This window comes from Acanthopagrus latus, chromosome 9, assembly GCF_904848185.1.
Source record: "Acanthopagrus latus isolate v.2019 chromosome 9, fAcaLat1.1, whole genome shotgun sequence".
Lineage (NCBI taxonomy): Eukaryota > Metazoa > Chordata > Actinopteri > Spariformes > Sparidae > Acanthopagrus > Acanthopagrus latus.
The window spans coordinates 23,633,650-23,653,920 of NC_051047.1; the positions used below are offsets into that span (position 1 = coordinate 23,633,650).

The following is a 20,271-nucleotide window of genomic DNA, read 5'->3' on the forward strand; positions in this document are numbered from 1 at the left end:
AGAATCTGTTGTACTACTGAAGACAATGGGTGTTAAACTTTGGACAGAAAAAAAAACACGAGCAGTTTGGGGAGATTAAATAGTTTTGAATTCAGTAATCAATGTATGGTAGAGAACGTGTCAGGATGTGAGAGGTGTAAGAGTCAGAAAGACAAAAGGGGCAATTCTCTTTGCCTGAGCTGTTTACAGGGAGGTAAACAGGATGACATTTATAGTTCAATAAAACATGAAAGGGTCACTGTCCTGGGAAAGGCATGATCAACACAAACATCAGTGGGTCAGTCTTGCGGGAAGAAATGATTAACTGTAAAAGTATGTAACCCCTATTCTGTTCTAATTAAGTCGGAAACATTTGGAAGACTGCAGAGAACACTCAAAGTCTTCTCTCCATGCTGCATGTATTAAAGAGACCTGATTCATAACAATTAGTCTAAATTTAGCAATTTTAGAATTATCAACTCTCTACCTCAACAAGGAGAACTTCCCTTACAGCAGTTGTTCATTTTTAACGAGCAACTGATTTTATTAGTAGCTAGCCAGCTAGCTAACCAACTCTTAGTTGGTTGAAAACACTGTCTCTAGTTGAGTTTCTGTTGCTGACTCATATGAAACATTGCAAGAGTCTTGTACACATGTATTCATTTGTATGGATTCAAGCAGACTGCAAGCAAACAACATATAATTTTAGTGGATGAGAGCAGAACGGTTAAATTAGGTGAGACTGGCAGTGTCGACGGGTGCCTAAAGTTAAAATACAAAGAGCTATCAATAGAATAATTGCGATATAGAATAAGATAAATACAATAAAATATAGCGTATTTCTGTATTTCCTCTTTTGAATTATATAGCATAAATAGCCTTCAGTGTGCCAAAGAAATCCTTTCCAAGTTATGAAAAATGTAATTTGAACATTGTTGGAGAATTCATGCTTTCCAAATGCCATAAAGCTCTATATTGTTATTTCCATGCACTGTATTTACAGTAGATTCCAATATCCTGAAAATAAGAGGATTGATTGGCTGGTTTGAATTCCCACCTCGTGTTTCGATGTAGTCAGACACGATATCAAAAAGTGAGCAGAGAGAGCAGACACTGTCAGTGACAGAGTTACTCTTGACAGGAACAACACGTTTTCTAACCATGATGGATAATGTTTCTCAAATAACAATGTTTTTTCTTTCAGGTTTAAATGAAACAAATAAGCACAGATTTATTCTCTTCTTTCTCATTTTACTGTGTTACTGTGTGATTTTGCTGGTAAATATTTCTGTTATTGTGACCATCATCTTGGATAAAAAACTGCATGAACCAATGTATATTTTCCTTTGTACTTTTTGCATGAATTCACTTTATGGAACAACAGGTTTCTACCCCAAGTTTCTCTGGGATCTGCTTTCTCCTGTTCAGGTCATCTCTTATTCTGGATGTTTTGTTCAGGCTCAAGTAATCATCTCATTTGTCTTCAGTGATCTGTCTATTCTTTCAGTCATGGCGTATGACAGATATGTGGCTATATGTCGACCACTGGAGTACCACTGTGTAATGTCAAAGAAAAAACTCTCTGCTATAGTCTGTTTCTCTTGGATGACACCCTTTTGCATGGTGGGTATGAATGTGTCTCTAACATCTAGATTCAAGTTATGCAGCCCATATATCTCCAGATTATATTGTATGAATTGGACGATTGCAAAACTTGCCTGTTTCCCAGCAGAAACAGCAGTTAACAACATACTTACATACATAACAATAATCTTTTACTTATTTCATGGCATACTCATAGTTCTATCTTACGTATACCTCATTAAAACATGTGCAAATTCTATTGAAAACAGGGCAAAGTTCATGCAAACATGTGTGCCACATTTGATCTCCTTATTCATTTTTCTTGTAACTATACTTTCTGATGTAATGATCATTAGATATGGTTCAAAAGATTTACCTCAAGCCTTTAAAAACTTTGTTGCAGTAGAAATTCTTGTCATACCTCCCTTAATAAATCCATTAATTTATGGTTTCAAATTGACCAAAATTCGAAACAGAATTCTGGTTGTCATTACCTTAAAAACTAAATAACTTCTGTGTTGTATTAAGGAAACTTACAGTCTTATGTCTGATGTTCTTCCTTAGATGTGCACTATTTAACCCCCTGTTTGCTGTGGCTGTTGGAGTGACTATAATATCCTATAATACTATAATATGAGTGTTTGCACATTCAGCAAAGTTGAGCTTGTTAAACCTTGAAGAATGTCTGAAATTTGCATTGATATTTGGGGATTGAATATGTTTCAATTTAGAGAGTGGAATCACATGTATTAGTCTTATTTGGAGACTCTTGTAAAATATTGACAGTTAGATGTTGTGCTCTTTATTAGCTTAATTTTGAATATGCACATTATTCATATTTAGTGAATGGTGAACTTATTCATTCAAAATCTAGACGTAGCACTCCTTTGATGTTTTGGCAATTAACAGGGATAACCATCCTGAAATCTTTAAAATGTTATCTCTAACAGTGTGTGTTTATTTTGTCTTTTGAGTTTTGCTTAGTTACTTTATAGCAAGATTCTGAATTATTGTCCCTAACTCACCTTTGAATAACAGCTTGAAAGCATCAAGCCTCAAATACAAATAAACCATTCAAATGCAAATGATATATATTTCACTATTTACTTAGCACAAAATTTTTTTTCTAACTTAAATAATACTATGGGTACCCAATGAGTTACCAAATCAAGCGTTGCAGGCTTGTGAAGCTTGGGATCTAGAAGTCAGGAACACAATGTCCACTGCTCCAATGCTTTGAGAAAACACTTGCTTCAATGGCTTCAACCCTTGCCGACAGCACGCCGAGCCACAAAAAGGAAAGAGTCCTCTAGCTCATCCGAGATGTCTGGCAACCAGAATCCTCTGCTGTCTGCTGTATACCTCAGTCCCTTGGTCTGAGTATACTTAACTTAGCAGTCCAGACGAGGTATATCCAGTGTATCCGAGCAGGCCACGCTTGTACTAAATCTGTGACAAAAAAGCTAGCACTAACTGCTAGCTTCCTGCCGGACATTGGTGGCTCAGTCTGAGTTCTCCGAATTAACTGAACTTAACACAACTACACTGCTGTACAATGTCTCTGTGAGAGTCACTTGTCGTTCATCTACAAACACTTGCAATAGTAACGCTTATTGAACGGGTTGTCCATGTAAAACTATAGCTGTGCGGAGCATATCTCAACGTGTCATCTCACCGTTGGTTTTATTTTCACTTCCTCACTGTCACACAGCGGTGAGGTTTGTCTTGTCTTGGTTTTCGTCTTGTGAACTTCCTGTTTTATTTTGAAAATTAACTCTCCTCTCGTTTTCCCCCCTCCAACACTCTAGTGCAGTGGTGTCAAACTGATCCAGTAAAGGGCCATGTGGCTGCAGGTTTTCATTCCAACCAAGCAAGCACACCTGATTTGGATCAGGTGTGTTCTCAGCCAACCAAGCAAGAACACACCTGATCCAAATCAGGTGTGTTCTTGCTTGGTTGGCTGATTGGTTGGCTGATCCAAATCAGGTGTGTTCTTGCTTGGTTGGAATGAAAACCTGCAGCCACATGGCCCTTTACTGGATCAGTTTGACACATGTGCTCTAGTGCATCGTAGACCCAGCAGAAAGGACAGAGTGAGCCACTGAAGGGGCTGTCATGTCCAAACGATAAAACCGAACAAAAGTGCGCGGTGATGACCAACTGGCTGCAGAAACTCACAGAAACAGCTTTAAACAAGACCCTTGCTGCTGTATGCTATGGAGATAGCCTCCACAATCCAATGGGAAAGCCGCTGCTTGGACAGCGCCTTGCCCTTAGCTGGATTAGCAAAACATACAAACAACTGGTTGCATAAACGCACACCCTGGGTGCGGTCTATGTAAGTGCGTAGTACATGCACAGGGCACAAGGAATGTAACCTCCTCTGCTCTTCAGATGCAAATGGAGGGGGGCAGTAGCTCAAGAGCTCAAAAGTCATAGAGCTATAGACTGTGGGGATAATCTTAGGCAAATATGCTGCATTCGGAGATGTAGCCTTAGATCCATCCAGAGTGAACTTGGTACAAGGGGGTTGCACAGACAAAGCATGAAGGTTGCCCACTCACTTTGCAGAAGTCAAAACAAGTAGTAGTGCAGTCTTGTGTGAAAGAAATTTCATATCTGCAGACTCAATAGGCTCAAATGGGGAGAGCCTCAAGCACCAATGCTAAATCCCACGAGGGAACGCTGGCTTTAAACACAGGCCTCAGCCTGCGGACTCCCTTCAGGAAGCACATAGCAAGAGGGTGAGTGCCTGGCGTCACTCCATCAAGACCAACCTTGCGATCAGGATCATTGCCACCACATTTGGGGGCAGACCCTGAGCTATCAAATTGGACCTCTCAACAGGTAGGCATGTAGTCACTACAGCTCTGAGCATGGGTGAATCACCTCTCCTCCTGCCTTGGAGAGGAGGTCCCTGTGAAGAGGGAGCTGCCAAGGCATTGCTGCCAGCAGACTGATTATCTCGGAGTACCACAACTTTGCTGGCCAGTGAGGATCCACGGGGTTCAGGGAGAGGCCCTGCTAGCGCACCCCCTCCAGAACAGACAAAATCATTTCCACCAGGGGAAATGCATACAGCGGTGTGTTGGGCCATGTGTGCGCTAGCACATCCATTCCCAGGGGGACGTTGCGGTCTGTTATGGAAAAGAACATGGAGCAGTGGGTATTTGCTCTGGAGGCAAAAAGATCCACTTCCACCCTGCCAAAGTGGTCCCATATCTGAGCCACCATCAGTGGGTGCAATCTCCACTCCCTCACAAGAGGACCTCCCCCTGGAGAGAAGGTCTGTCAGCTGTAAAATTGTCTGGAAACGCAGTTTGCATCCCAACTGAAATTGAGCAAGGCAGCAGTGAAACACAGCCACCCAGTGCTCTGACATACATGCTCGGCTGGAAATGAAGCCAAGCTGACTGACTCGGGGTCAGTGAACTTTTGTGTAGATTTACTGAAAAGTCCAGCATTTGGATGTGCGACAATGCCTTTCTCCTGGAACGGAGCCTACGCAGCCTTGACACATTTGGTGAATGTTCAGGGAGCGAGTAATAAGCCGCAGCCTGCCACCACAGTGCGGGTCAGTGGTTTGTTCCACGTTGAGGTGAGCTCCGCAACAAAATCAGGGATCATGGGCAGGCTGTTCCTGACAGTCATTGGTTTGGGAGGAAGGAAAAACCCGGAGAACCGCGACAGCTTCTGAGCCGGTGGAAGAGAGGCCCAGTCCACTTCCAGTTTCTTATCTGCACGGTGGTACAGTGAAAGGAAGGATGTGTCGACCTGGTCAACAGGCGCAGCAGCATACTGACCTGACGACAGCGGGTCCTGTTCATACTCCATCCAGGCCGATGTCCAGCACGTCATCACCCTCATGGTAAGAGGCTAGCCTGGGTAGCAGCTGGCTAGTGCCCTCCGAGCTAGCCCGTCAGCACAGTCCATGTGGTCTGCCCAGCTCGACCGAAGCCAAGTCCCTCGACTCGGAGAGGAGGGGGTCGTGCCATTCAATGGCCTTTCCAGGGCTGAGTTCTGGAGAAGACTTAACCTTGGCTTGCTTAGGCTGAGCGCTCATATCAAGACACGAAAACGGGAGTAAGCAGACGAAATTAGCACTTTGAGGGTAGCCAGCAGCTAACACCAACAGCAGCAGTTAAGCTAATTTCAAGCCAGCAGTAGCCACAACAAGACCAAGCTAACTCGCAGCAGCTAGTTAGCCTGACTCGGTAAAGGCGTTCTTACGAGGTGAAGAGCGTAAGAACTGAAAGAAGACTGTGGCGGTGCACGTATATATGTGCAGGCGGGTCCTCACATATGTCACCAAAGGTCATCTGCGGTAAAGGCATGAATAGAGGTGTCTTCAGTTAGGCCACGTGGGGGGCATGATATCCCATACTATATGTGTTGAACCGAGAGAATCAACTGAAACGGAACAATACCGCGCTCAAGGTTCAACATAATAGACAGTTGAGTTTTTGTTATCAAGTCATATGAAACCTTGCAATAGGAGGCAAGCATTATTTGGACTAATAAAAGCAAAAACTAAGAGTGACCACACAACTGGCCACTCTAAAGCATTATTTCTGAAACTGAAGCAAGTAGCTACTTTATTGACACACTGTGCTGAAGAAATCATTTTCTAAGTTGTGAAAATTATACATTTGATTTTTCTTCAAGAATGCTGCTCTCTAGTTGCCATGAAAGTCTATATTGTTATTTTCACGTGCTGCAGTTACAGTAGACTGCATCACCCTGAAAATGAGAGGATTGATTGGCTGGTTTGGACTCCCAGCTTGTGTGTCGATATAGTCAGACAAGATAGTAATACGTGAGGAGAGAGAGCAGACACTGTTAGTGACAGAGTTACTCTTCACAGGAAGAACACGTTTTCGAACCACGATGGATAATATTTCTCAAATAAGAACGTTTTTTCTTTCAGGTTTCAATGAAACAAATAACCATAGATTTACTCTCTTCTTTCTCACTTTAATGTGTTACTGTGTGATTTTGCTGGTAAATATTTCTGTCATTGTGACCATCATCATGGATAAAAACCTGCATGAACCAATGTATATTTTACTATGTACTTTTTGCATGAATGCACTTTATGGGACAGCAGGTTTCTACCCCAAGTTTCTCTGGGATCTGCTTTCTCCTGTTCAGGTCATCTCTTATTCTGGATGCCTTATTCAGGCCCAAGTAATATACTCATTTGCCTGCGCTGATCTGTCTATTCTTGCTGTCATGTCATATGACAGATATGTGGCTATATGTCGACCACTGGAGTACCACTCTGTCATGTCAAAGCAAAAGCTCATTATCTTAGCGTGTTTCTCTTGGATAACACCTTTTTGCATTAATGCTTTAAATATTTTTACAACATCTAGATTAAAGTTATGCAGCCCATATATTGTCAGAATCTGTTGTGTGAATTGGATGATTGTTAGACTTGCTTGTTTCCCAGCAGAAACAGCGGTTAATAGCATAGTTGCTAACATAATAGTGATCATTTATACATTTCATGGTGTTTTCATAGTTCTATCCTACATTTATCTTGTTAAAACATGTGTAAATTCTATAGAAAACAGAGCAAAGTTCATGCAAACATGTGTGCCACATTTAATCTCCTTACTCACTTTTCTTTTGACAGGACTTTTCAATGTGTTGATTATGCGAATCGATTCAGAAGATTTACCTCAAACCTTTAAAAACTTTGTTTCTATAGAATATCTTGTCATACCTCCCTTAATGAATCCTCTTATTTATGGTTTCAAATTGACCAAAATTAGAAACAGAATTCTGGTTGTTCTTGCTTTGAAAACTAAATGACTTTTGTCCCATATATTTTAAGGAAACTTCAAGTCATATATCTTATGTTCTTCTATTAAACGCACTGCTTATCCAGGCTGCTGTACTGAGGTTACATATAATATCCTCAGGTGGTTTTGCACATTTAGCAATTGTGAGCTCAGTAATACTTGAACAACATCTAGTTAACCTAAAGATTTAATTTTTTTACTCAAATTTGTGCTCATATGTGTGTCACTTTTTAAGTGATGATGATAACGTGTTGTTGTGCTCTTAATTTGCATGTTCACATTAATGTTCACGAAAATGTACAAGGTCAAGTAAGTGTTTGCTTTCTTGTATTAAGATATAAAATGGATTCAATAAAATTTGAAATGTATATCTTACTCCTTCTGTAGCACATTTGTTGATGACCTGCATGTGATAAGTTCAAGATCCAGTGTGAATGATTTAGTGGCATCTGGTGTTTAGACTGCAGATGGCACCCAACTATAAGTGATTACACACGAGTGAAAACATAGTCATGAGAAAAATATTGAAGTTCTGCCAATAGAGCCCCATAAATCCTCCATGTTGGAGCTTTAACACTGAGAAGGAAAAGGAATATTGTGCGAAGATAAAAAAAAACTCATGAGAACAGCTCCCCTTAAAACAACACACGACCACTGAACCTGTGGAACTAAGACCCAGAGCTTAAGAAAAGAAATAAGACTGTTTGAAAAAGGAGAATGTGTTGAAGGACTAGGGAGGTCAAAAAAATAAAAAGAAATTAGGATCAGCTTTGAAATTAAAAAGTCGTATGGTTAGCCTTTGGACAAACTTGCTATTGAAGGAAAGGTCAGTTTTACACTTTATTCAGGGCCTTTGTCATATAGACAGTGTTAGCCCTCACAACTTTTCACTAGTACTGCTGAAATTGAAATATACAGTTGGTAAATTCAAACAATATCAATCTCATGATAACCATAACATCTGTGTTGCTTACCCAAGTATACTTTTCTTTTAGATAAACATCCAAACAGAACTGTCTGATCTTGAATTGTCATTTATCATGCTCATCATACAAATTCAATTCTGCTCTTTTAGTTCCAAGTCTTTATGGTCACATGGCTCATCACCTGACGAGGATGCTGACTTCTTGCGAGAGACATGTAGCTTTTTGACCTCAGTCAGTTTAATATGACATCATGTATGTAGCAATTGCATTTTCAAGACATTTTCTCCATCAAGAACTTTTTTGTCTTATGTTATATGAAATGCACAACTGTTGTTTTGTTATACAATCTCGGTTATGTGTTGAAAAATGTATAATGTAATTAAAGAGGCCAGCAAACCCTTGAAACCTTGATGATGCTTTAAAGTGAAGATAGTGAGCAATCATTAAATTACATGGCGTAGTCCTGACGCAGGGGCATCTACATGTTGAGTATAAGTCATAGTCATTGTTGAAGTGTGATGATCATTGTTTAATTTACATGAAACTTGTGGAATGACACATGAAAGTGTGGAGCACTACAGTTGTACAGGAACATACATTATAATTAATGGGTGTTCTATAGACGTGGAGCTCATTCATGCAGTGTTCACAACACACAGAATATCAGAGCAGTGCTAAACATTCTGTGTTCAGTAATGAGAGTGCAGCACACGACTTCATTGACGGTACATTCATGGCTGCTTGCATCTTTAATTAGCTCAATCAATGGATTTGTTTCAATCGAGTGTGTACCATATCTATATGTCCTTGAGCAACTTCATTTAGAGGTAGCTAAAAACTAATGTGTCTGCCCCAGAAAATAATTTTTCTTCAAAGACTTAGAACACTTTATGATATTAAAAACGGGTTCAATATTTACCCAATATAAAAGTCATTTTGTAGACGTCATAGCTTGTCTGTCCATTTCCTGCCTTCCTACTGCATATATTCCTCCATGTTTCTTAGCATCCTGTTGGTCCTAGTGTGTTTCTGTGTTTACTATTTAATAGCCTATAATATGCTAATGCTGGCATGTTTCTGTCATTCCTCTTAAAATTAAAATTTCTGTGGACATGATAGGACACGTGTATTAGATTAATAAAAGTTACATTTAGACAGGCCGTTCTCAAACGTCTTTGTGAAACCAGAGCGAGGAGCTAGTTTATTGTCAAAGCCTTATTAGCATAAATAGCCAACAGTGTGCAAAGAAATAATTTTCTATGTGATGAGAAAGATACATTTAACGGTAGTTAAAAAAAAAAAATTCTGCTCTCCATGTGCCATAATTTTCTATATTGTTATTTCTATGTGCTGCATTTACAGTAGATTGCATCACCTTGAACATATTTCATGCACTATGTTTACAGTAGCTTGCATCACCCTGAAAATAAGAGGACTGATTGGTTGGTTTGATTTGTAAGTGTGTGTCGATGTAGTCAGACAAGACAGTAAAAAGTGAGCAGAGAGCACAGACACTGTTAGTGACAGGGTTACCCTTCACAGGAACAACACGTTTTCTAACCATGATGGATAATGTGTCTCAAATAACAATGTTCTTCCTTTCAGGTTTAAATGAGACAAATAAGCACAGATTTATTCTCTTCTTTCTCACTTTACTGTGTTACTGTGTGATTTTGATAGCAAATACTTTTGTTATTGTGATCATCATCATGGATAAAAACCTGCATGAACCAATGTATATTTTCCTATGTACTTTTTGCATGAATGGACTTTATGGGACAACAGGTTTCTACCCCAAGTTTCTCTGGGATCTGCTTTCTCCTGTTCATGTCATCTCTTATTCTGGATGTTTTGTTCAGGCTCAAGTAATTAAGTCATTTGTCTGCGCTGATCTATCCATTCTTTCAGTCATGGCATATGACAGATATGTGGCTATATGTCGACCTCTGGAGTACCACTCTGTCATGACAAAACAAAGACTCATTATGTTAGTGTGTTACTCTTGGCTAACACCTTTTTTCATCATTGCCACAAATATGTTTCTAACATCTAGATTAAAGTTATGCAGCCCATATATCACCAGATTTTTTTGTGTGAATTGGGTGATTGTTAGACTTGCTTGTTTTCCATCTGAAACTGCTGTTCACAACATGGTTGCATACATTACAATAGTGATTTATTTTTTTCATGGTATATTCATAGTTCTATCTTACATGTACCTCATTAAAACGTGTGCAAATTCTATTGAAAACAGGGCAAAGTTCATGCAAACATGTGTGCCACATTTAACGTCCTTAGTTGTTTTTCTTGTAACTCTCCTTTTTAATGTAATTATTATGCGATTTGGTTCAAAAGATCTCTCTCCAGCCTTTAAAAACTTTGTTGAAATAGAAATTCTTGTCATACCTCCCTTAATAAATCCATTAATGTATGGTTTCAAGTTGACCAAAATTCGAAACAGAATTCTGGTTATCCTTACTTTGAAAAATAAATGATTTTTGCCTTTTATCCAGTATTAAAGAAACTCACAATCCTATTTCTGATGTTCTTACATCTAACATCCTCAAGAGTGTTTGCACATTTAGCATAGTTGAGCTTGTTAATCTTTGAAGAATGTCTTTTTAGCTGAAATTAGCATTCATTTTTGGGAATAGACGTTTTTTAGATTCAGGGTGTTGACTCATATGTATTGCTATCTTATTCGGAGACGCTCTTAAAGTTATGATAAATTAGCTACATTTTGAATGTCCACATTATTCACATTTAGCCAGTGGTCACCTCTGTTGGATAGGGTTAATTCTTTTTATTGAATGTGTGTGTGCACATCTCACGCAATTCATGCAAAAAGTTTAATATGTCATTATTGAATAGTCATTGATTATGGTGTACTGTGTGCAGTGACGTGTCTACATGTATTTATAAACTGCAATACAGAAATCATCCTGCTCCTTCATTTCTTAGTCGTCGTAATTATATAGATCATCAATTGAGAAGGATGCTTACTTTTTCCAATGTACGTGAAACTTTATAACCACAGTTTTTCATATGATATTATATATATATATATATATATATATATATATATAGCAAATGCATTTTCAAGACATTTTCTCCATCAAGAACTTTTCTTCCAACAGAGAAGTCATTTAAAACAAAAAGTCATCTTGACACAGTTTTCAACTATTAAGAAATGGGCTACTTAGTGAGCAAGCTACAATAAAACCTGATAAAGTTGTTTATATATCTCTGTGTGTAATTAAGCATTGTTTCAAATATTATTAACAATTCTGATTGGTAAACCTGTATTCGAGTTACATAAGACATAGACTCTGGACGTGAAACCATGGCTACAAACATCCAGTTCTTTGCTCTGGGATTGACTGTTAGCTAAGCATGTATGCAAGGAGTTTCCACTGATAATTGTGACAGACTTATAGTCAGAATCTGTTGTACTCTTGAAGACAATGGGTGTTAAATTCAGTAATCAATGTACGGTACAGAACGTGTCACGATGTGAGAGGTGTAAGGGTCAGAAAGACACATGAGGAGCGGTAAACAGGATGACATTTATAGTTCAATAAAACATGAAAGGGTCACTGTCCTGGGAAAGGCATGATCAACACAAACATCAGGGGGTCAGTCTTTTGGGAAGAATTATTAACAACTGTAGTAAAACTATGTAACCCCTTTTCTGTTCTATTAAAGTCGGAAACATTTGGAAGACTGCAGAGAACACTCAAGGTCTTCTCTCCACGCTTCATGTATTAAAGAGATCTGATTCATCACCATGAGTCTAAATTTCTTTGGAGAATTAGCAACTCTCTACCTAAACAAGGAAAATTTCCCTTACAGCAGTTGCTCATTTTTAACTAGCAACTGATAATATTAGTAGCTAGCCAGCTAGCCAACATTAACTCTTAAAGCCATTTCACACCGGTGCGATACGAAAATGCGGCACAGATTTGCGGAATGTTCCACATGTAAAGTATGCACGCTGAGTCTGGTGCGAAATGTTCACATGCTTGTGTTCTAATTTCGCACCAAACGAAAAAAAGCCACGGTTCATTATCTGACAGGAGTGCTCACGCTCTTCAGCACCCATAGACCCGGCTAATAACAATAGCAATTGTCTGGGCCCTTGATCAAGCATTTTTGTGTGTATGTGTGTGTGTGTGTGTGTGTGTGTTTTAATAATTCAAAATAATGAATGCATTTCCAGCTAGAAAACACATCTCTCCCCTCCCTCCATTGTTGTTTACGTTTGTGTTGCTGCGTGGTGTGACACATGAGATTTCCTCATGCTGAAAACATGATTGTCGCACACGTGAGATCACTCCCCAAGATGCCAGAGGAAAGCAAAAATATATATTTTTACTAAGGAAACTGACAAAAATAATTGTAACGCACAGTGACTTGAATAAGTAACATTAATCTGGTCACTGGTTTGGAAATATTAACGTGTCAGATTAGAGTAACGTGTTACCGGCATCACTGATTGTGTAGCTTAAGTGCAACATGGCGCTTGAAGATGTAAAGAAAAAAATATAAACAGAAGAATTAATTTTGAGCAAGACTGGAGGAAAATTGGAGGTATGCAACCACTTTAAACAAGTCGTGGGCAGTGACAACATATGTCGGCTTTGTTGAGTGCACTGAATGCAGCACTTGTTGCATTATTCATTAAGATAATTCTAAACACATCTCTGTAGTTCAAAAAACACAGAACTGTAGTTTAGAACATCATTTTTAACAGCCCACGTATTAAAAAAATGTCAAGTTCGGGCTCATAATTGCAGTTAATGTGTCGGGCCGGGCTTAGACACAGCGTGCATGGGCTCAGGTTGGGCTGGGCTTGATTTTTAGGGCCTGATCTCAGCTCTAGCTGGGACACCAGAATGATTAAACTTTCACTCATTTTATAAGATAAATCATTTACTTTGTATGAAGTCACTTTCCATCTACAAAGCAAATGATTTCATTGGTCAAGCATGTACTTTCGCAAACAGAATTCCGCAGATGACAAAGTGGTTCTGGATTTTTTATTTTTTTTTGCCACATGAAAGTTCTGCCCTGGTGTGCAAGCTCCCATTATAATCCATGAAATCATTGTTTATACATTTCCATGTGAATAATCCACACGGGAATTCACACTTGGTGTGAAACGGCATTTAGTTGGTTGAAAACATTGTTTCTAGTTGAGTCTCTGTTGTTGACTCATATGAAACATTGCAAGGGTCTGGTACGCATGTATTCATTTATATCCATTCAAGCAGACTGCAAGCAAACTGCATATAATTTTAGTGGATGAGAGCAGAACGCCCTTGCCTTTATAGAATAAATAGCCTACAGTCTGCCAAAGAAATCCTTTTCAAAGAAAATAATACATATCAGAGTTGTTTGAGAATTCATCCTTTCCAAATGCCATAAAGTTCTATATTGTTATTTTCATGCACTGTGTTTACAGTAGATTGCAACATCCTGAAAATAAGATAACTGATTGGTTGGTTTGATTTCTAAGCGTGTGTCGATGTAGTCAGACAAGATAGTAATAAGTGAGCAGAGAGAGCAGACACTGTTAGGGACAGAGTTACTCTTCACAGGAACACGTTTTCTAACCATGATTGATAATGTTTCTCAAATAAGAATATTTTTTCTTTCAGGTTTAAATGAAACAAATAACCACAGATTTATTCTCTTCGATCTCACTTTAATGTGTTACTGTGTGATTTTGCTTGTAAATATTACTGTTATTGTGACCATCATCATGGATAAAAACCTGCATGAACCAATGTACATATTAATATGTACTTTTTGCATGAATTCACTTTATGGGACATCTGGTTTCTACCCCAAGCTTCTTTGGGATCTGCTTTCTCCTGTTCATGTCATCTCTTATTCTGGATGTCTTGTTCAGGCTCAAGTAGGTGGCTCGTTCGTGTGCAGTGAACTTACTATTCTTTCAGTCATGGCGTATGACAGATATGTGGCTATATGTCGACCACTGGAGTACCACTCTGTCATGTCAAAGCAAAGACTCATTATGTTAGTGTGTTACTCTTGGATAGCACCTTTTTGCATAATAGGCATAATTATTTTCCTAACATCTAGACTGAAGTTATGCAGCCCATATATCGACAAATTTTTTTGTATGAACTGGATGATTGTTAAACTTGCTTGTTTCCCAGCTGAAACTGCTATAAACAGCATAGTTGTATATATCACAGCTATCATTTTTTTTTTTCATGGATTTTTCATAGTTCTATCCTACATGTATCTCATTAAAACATGTGCAAGTTCGATTGAAAACAGGTCAAAGTTCATGCAAACATGTGTGCCACATTTAACCTCTTTATTTGTTTTTCTTGCAACTGTGCTTTTTAATGTAATTATTATGCGATTTGGGTCAAAAGATCTCCCTTCAGCCTTTAAAAACTTTGTTGAAATAGAAATTCTTGTCATACCTCCCTTAATGAATCCATTAATGTATGGTTTCAAGTTGACCAAAATTCGAAACAGAATTCTGGTTGTCCTTACTTTAAAAAATAAATGATTTTTGCCTTTTATCCAGTATTAAAGAAACTCACAGTCCTATTTCTGATGTTCTTACATGTAACATCCTCAAGAGTGTTTGCACATTTAGTAGAGTTGAGCTTGTTAATCTTTGAAGGATGTCTTTTTAGCTGAAAGTTTCAAACTTTCTGAATTAATGATTATGTGGTTCAATCCAAAAGATTTCCCTCAAACCTTTAAAAACTTTGTTTCAATAGAATCTCTTATCATACCAGCCTTATCAAATCCATTAATTTACTGTTTCAAATTGTCCAAAATTCATAACAGAATTATTTTTGTACTTACTTTAAAAAATTAGATGTCTTCTGTCTCCTATACAGTATTAACAAAACTGACAGTTCTATGTCTAATGTTCTTCCTTGAATTTTACTGTATAACCAGCTGTTTGCTCTGGCTGTTAGAGTTACATATCAACTCATTTAGAGTGTTTGCACATTCAGCAAAAGTGAGCTTGTTAATCCTTGAAGAATGTCCTCTAGCTGAAAGGTTTATTTTTTTAGATTTGGTGTGTTGAATCATATTTATCAGTCTTATTTAGAGACACTCTTAAAATGATGAGGATTAGGTGTTGTGCTCTTTTTTAGCTTAATTTTGAATATCCGCATTATTCACATTTAGCCGATGGTCGACTCAGTTGTTTCGTGATTCCTGTTGTTGAATGTGTGTGTGCACATCTCAGGTAGTTCATGCAAAAACTTTAATATTACATCATTAAAGTGTCATTAATCATGCTGTACTGCATGCAGTAATGTGTCAACATGTATATAAAATGCAATACAAAAACCATCCTGCTCCTTTATATCCAAGTCTTCATAATTACATGGATCATCAACTGATGAACATGCTGACTATTTTTCAAAGGATATGAGGCCTCATAGCCTCAGTCTTTTAGCATGATGTCATGTATGTAGCAAATGGACTTTCCAGACATTGTTTCCATCAGTCATTTATTTATTTATTTAAATAGAGAAGTCCTGTAAACAGACACAGTCTATTAAGAAATGGGCTACTTAGCGAACAAGCTACAACAAATTCCGGCTGGTTTGTCTGTAGTCTGTCTCACTTATCACCGTGAAAACTGACAGCATACATGCTGAGCTAACAGTCAGTCCCAGAGCAAATTCAGAAATGAATACAAACAGGATCGTCCCTTCACACCACTGATCATCAATTCACATCCAGTTCTGATGACTTGTTGCAGATAGCAGATTTTATTGTACTTTTTAATTAAATGGGTGTTAAACTTTGGACAGCAAAGATTCAATACTACATGAGTAATTCTCATGTGCTTATTTTCAATCAGTAATTAATTTTCTTTTTTTAGCAGCTAGGTAGTGATCCAACAATAACTCTAGGTTAACAACATTTTCTCCAGTTGACTCATACAGAGCGGCTCCATCTTTCTGAGCACAGGATGCTCCATGCATTTTTCTATTTTAGATCCTCTAATACAGAAAAATATAATATTAGAGCCTCCGTATCCCTACGCAGTTGCGCTAATTCGTAGGGATACGGAGGTTCTACGATTGAGAAAATGCAGTGTTAAAAGAAAGGGCGGTCTGACAGTGACGTAACGCGGTGTGAATTTTCCCTTAACAAAGTACATTTGAGCTGTTATAGATTTTTTAGGTGAGCCTTGTTTTAGGTGGTTAAATTTTGCTTTTTCTCTGGACCCCGTTCACTGCAGTACAAAGCTGAGTGTCTGGGCTGGAGCGGCTCTCTACTTCTCCAAACTGAGGCTGCGCTGATCGGTGATTATGGTAGGGAACAGATTGACTATAGATGTGTACTTTATATGACCCCACTTCAAAAAACCCAAACTATCCCTTTAAAGTTATGAAGCCCATATATCACCAGATCTTTGTGTGTGAATTGGACGATTGTTAAACTTTATTGTTCCCCACTCTTGTTAGCAGCAGTATCTCCGGTGCGCCGCCATCATGGCAGACAATACCTGTTACCTGCCTGTTTTGTCGCACTCAGGGATTAACACTTTTTGCCTGCCATGACGGTGGCACGCCAGAGATGCTACTGCTAACGTCAGTTGTCCAAAAACTCTCTTTTTAGTAAACTCTGTGCACACAAACAATGTTCTCAATGTTCGTGTTCATGTGTAGAGACCCAGGTGATATTATGAGCAAAGTTTCATGTTCTGTTGAGCCTTCTTAGTGTTTTATAAATAGCGATTTTGATGCTAGCGTAAGAGTGCTCCTGCACTCCATTGAAAATTAGCTTGCCCGAAAACGAAACCACGGTAAATCTTAACCATCACCATAAACCATCCTACTCATTTACTTCCAAGTCTTCATAATTACATTGATCATCAACTGAGAAGGATGCTGACTTTTTGCAGAGAACATGACGCTTTATGGCATCAGTCTTTTAGCATGATATCATGTATGTAGCAATTGCATTTTTACATTTTCTCTATCAAGAACTTTTCTTCCAACAGAGAAGTCATCTAAAACAAAAAGTCATCTTGACACAGTTTTCAACTATTAAGAAATCGGCAACTTAGCGAGCAGGACTGATAAAGTTGTTTATTCGTCTATGTGTGTAATTAAGCATTGTTTCAAATATTATTAACAATTCTGATTGGTAAACCTGCATTCGAGTTACATAAGATACTCTGGACGTGAAACCATGGCTACAAACATCCAGTTCTTTGCTCTGGGATTGACTGTTAGCTAAGCATGTATGCAAGGAGTTTCCAATGATAATTGTGACAGATTTACAGAATCTGTTGTACTACCGAAGACAATGGGTGTTAAACTTTGGACAGAAAAAAAACATGAGCAATTGAGTAATCAGTGTATGGTAGAGAACATATCACCATGTGAGAGGTGTAAAGGTCAGAAAGACACATGAGGAGCGGTAAACAGGATGACATTTATAGTTCAATAAACATGAAAGGGTCACTGTCCTGGGAAAGGCATGATCAACACAAACATCAGGGGGTCATTCTTTTGGGAAGAAATGAACAACTATTGTAAAATCATGTAACCCCTACTCTGTTTTATTCAAATCGGAAACATTTGGAAGACTGCAGACAACACTCAGTATCTTCACTCCATGCTGCATGTATTAAAGAGATCTGCTTCATCACAATGATACTAAATATCTTCGGAGAATCAGTAACTCTCTACCTCAACAAGGAGAATTTCCCTTGCAGCAGTTGCTCATTTTTAACTAGCAACTGATTACATTAGTAGGTAGCCAGTTTGTTAACCTTAGTTGGTTGAAAACATTCTCTCAAGTGGAGTTTCTGTTGTCGACTCATATGAAACATTGAAAGGGTCTTGTATGCATGTATTCATTTGTATCTATTCAAGCAAACTGCAAGCAAACAGCATACAATTTTAGTTGATAAGAGCAGAATGTCCTTGGCTTTATAACATAAATAGCCTACAGTGTGCCAAAGAAATCCTTTTCCAAGTGATGGAAAGTATACATTTCAGAGTTGTTGGAGAATTCATGCTTTTCAAATGCCAGAAAGTTCTATGTTGTTAATTTCAAGCACTGTGTTTACAGTAGATTGCAACATCCTGAAAATAAGATAACTGATTGGTTGGTTTGATTTCTAAGCGTGTGTCGATTTAGTCAGACAAGATATTAAAAAGTGAGCAGAGAGAGCAGACACTGTAAGTGACAGAGTTACTCTTCACAGGAACACGTTTTCTAACGTAATGATGGATAATGTCTCTCGAATAAGAATATTTTTCCTTTCAGGTTTAAATGAAACAAATAACCACAGATTTACTCTCTTCTTTCTCACTTTACTGTGTTACTGTTTGATTTTTCTGGTAAATATTTCTGTCATTGTGACCATCATCATGGATAAAAACCTGCATGAACCAATGTACATATTAATATGTGCTTTTTGCATAAATGCACTTTATGGGACAACAGGTTTCTACCCCAAGCTTCTCTGGGATCTGCTTTCTCCTGTTCATGTCATCTCTTATTCTGGATGTCTTGTTCAGGCTCAAGTAGGTGGCTCGTTCGTGTGCAGCGAACTTACTATTCTTTCAGTCATGGCATATGACAGATATGTGGCTATATGTCGACCACTGGAATACCACTCTGTCATGTCAAAGCAAAGACTCATTATGTTAGTCTGTTATGCTTGGCTAGCACCTTTTTACATAATGGCCATAACTATTTTCCTAACATCTAGACTGAAGTTATGCAGCCCATATATCGACAAATTTTTTTGTGTGAATTGGATGATTGTGAAACTTGCTTGCTTCCCAGCTGAAACTGCTATAAACAGCATACTTGTATACATCACGGTTATTATTTATTTTTTTCATGGATTTTTCATAGTTCTATCCTACATGTGTCTCATCAAAAAATGTGCAAGTTCCATTGAAAACAGGGCAAAGTTCATGCAAACATGTGTGCCACATCTAACGTCCTTATTTATCTTTCTTGTAACAATACTTTTTGAATTAATGTTTATGTGGTTCAATCCAAAAGATTTCCCTCAAACCTTTAAAAACTTTGTTTCCATGGAATTTCTTATCATACCAACCTTATTAAATCCATTAATTTACGGTTTCAAATTGTCCAAAATTCGTAACAGAATTATTGTTGCTCTTACTTTAAAAAATTAAATGAGTTACACAGTATTAACAAAACTAACAGATCTATGTCTGATGTTCTTCCTTGAATTTTTAGTGTTTAGTGTTTTTTAGTGTTTGCTCTGGCTGTTAGAGTTACATGTCATATCATTTAGAGTGTTTGCACGTTTAGCAAAAGTGAGCCTTTTAATCCTTGAAGAATGTCCTGTTGCTGAAAGGTTTTTTTTTTTTTTAGATTTAGGGTGTTGAATCATATTTACCAGTCCTGTTTGGAGATACTCTTAAAATGATGAGGATAAGGTGTTGTGCGCTCTATTAGATTAATTTTGAATATCCACATTATTTACATTTATCCAATGGTCGACTCAGTTGTTTAGTGATTCCTGTTGTTGAACGTGTGTGTGCACATCTTAGGTAATTCATGCAAAAAACTTAATTTTACATCATTAAAAAGTCATTTATCATCCTGTACTGTGTGCAGTAATGTGTCAGCAAACCATCCTGCTTCTATATTTCCAAGTCTTCATAATAACACAGATCAACAACTGATCAACTCAACTATAAAAGCAAGATATCTCTGTTTGTCTGTGTGTCAGGAGCCCTTTTTGGATAGAAAAGGTGGCACAGTTGCTTCAAGGTGTTTTTCTAAAATGGAGGCGTAATATTCCTCCTTTTCCAAAAGCCACCACTGAGGTAGGAGTAAACATGCAATGTGATGTGAAGCACGAAGTTGGGCAGTGAACAGTGACAAAGAATTTGTCTTCAAAGTAAGAGGTTTACATTGCACCCCACTTACATTGCCGCTACACAACAAGCGGACAC

At 38.1% G+C, this 20,271-nt stretch overlaps 5 protein-coding genes across 5 annotated transcripts; all 5 read left to right on the forward strand.

Moving 5' to 3' along the window:
• Positions 1-1,140: 1,140 nt before the first annotated feature.
• On the forward strand, positions 1,141-2,073 carry LOC119026081 (olfactory receptor 1019-like). Its single transcript, XM_037110184.1, has one exon. The coding sequence runs from the start codon at positions 1,141-1,143 to the stop codon at positions 2,071-2,073; it is 933 nt and encodes a 310-aa protein (XP_036966079.1).
• Positions 2,074-6,450: 4,377 nt separating this feature from the next.
• On the forward strand, positions 6,451-7,380 carry LOC119026046 (olfactory receptor 142-like). The gene has a single exon (XM_037110134.1). It carries the CDS (start codon positions 6,451-6,453, stop codon positions 7,378-7,380), a length of 930 nt encoding a protein of 309 aa, XP_036966029.1.
• Positions 7,381-9,858: 2,478 nt separating this feature from the next.
• LOC119025991 (olfactory receptor 142-like) lies at positions 9,859-10,791 on the forward strand. The gene has a single exon (XM_037110044.1). It carries the CDS (start codon positions 9,859-9,861, stop codon positions 10,789-10,791), a length of 933 nt encoding a protein of 310 aa, XP_036965939.1.
• A 2,661-nt stretch (positions 10,792-13,452) lies between these two features.
• LOC119026150 (olfactory receptor 142-like) lies at positions 13,453-14,846 on the forward strand. Its single transcript, XM_037110310.1, has one exon. It carries the CDS (start codon positions 13,914-13,916, stop codon positions 14,844-14,846), a length of 933 nt encoding a protein of 310 aa, XP_036966205.1. The 5' UTR covers positions 13,453-13,913.
• A 3,703-nt stretch (positions 14,847-18,549) lies between these two features.
• LOC119026143 (olfactory receptor 142-like) lies at positions 18,550-19,482 on the forward strand. Its single transcript, XM_037110305.1, has one exon. It carries the CDS (start codon positions 18,553-18,555, stop codon positions 19,480-19,482), a length of 930 nt encoding a protein of 309 aa, XP_036966200.1. The 5' UTR covers positions 18,550-18,552.
• The last annotated feature ends 789 nt before the right edge of the window (positions 19,483-20,271 follow it).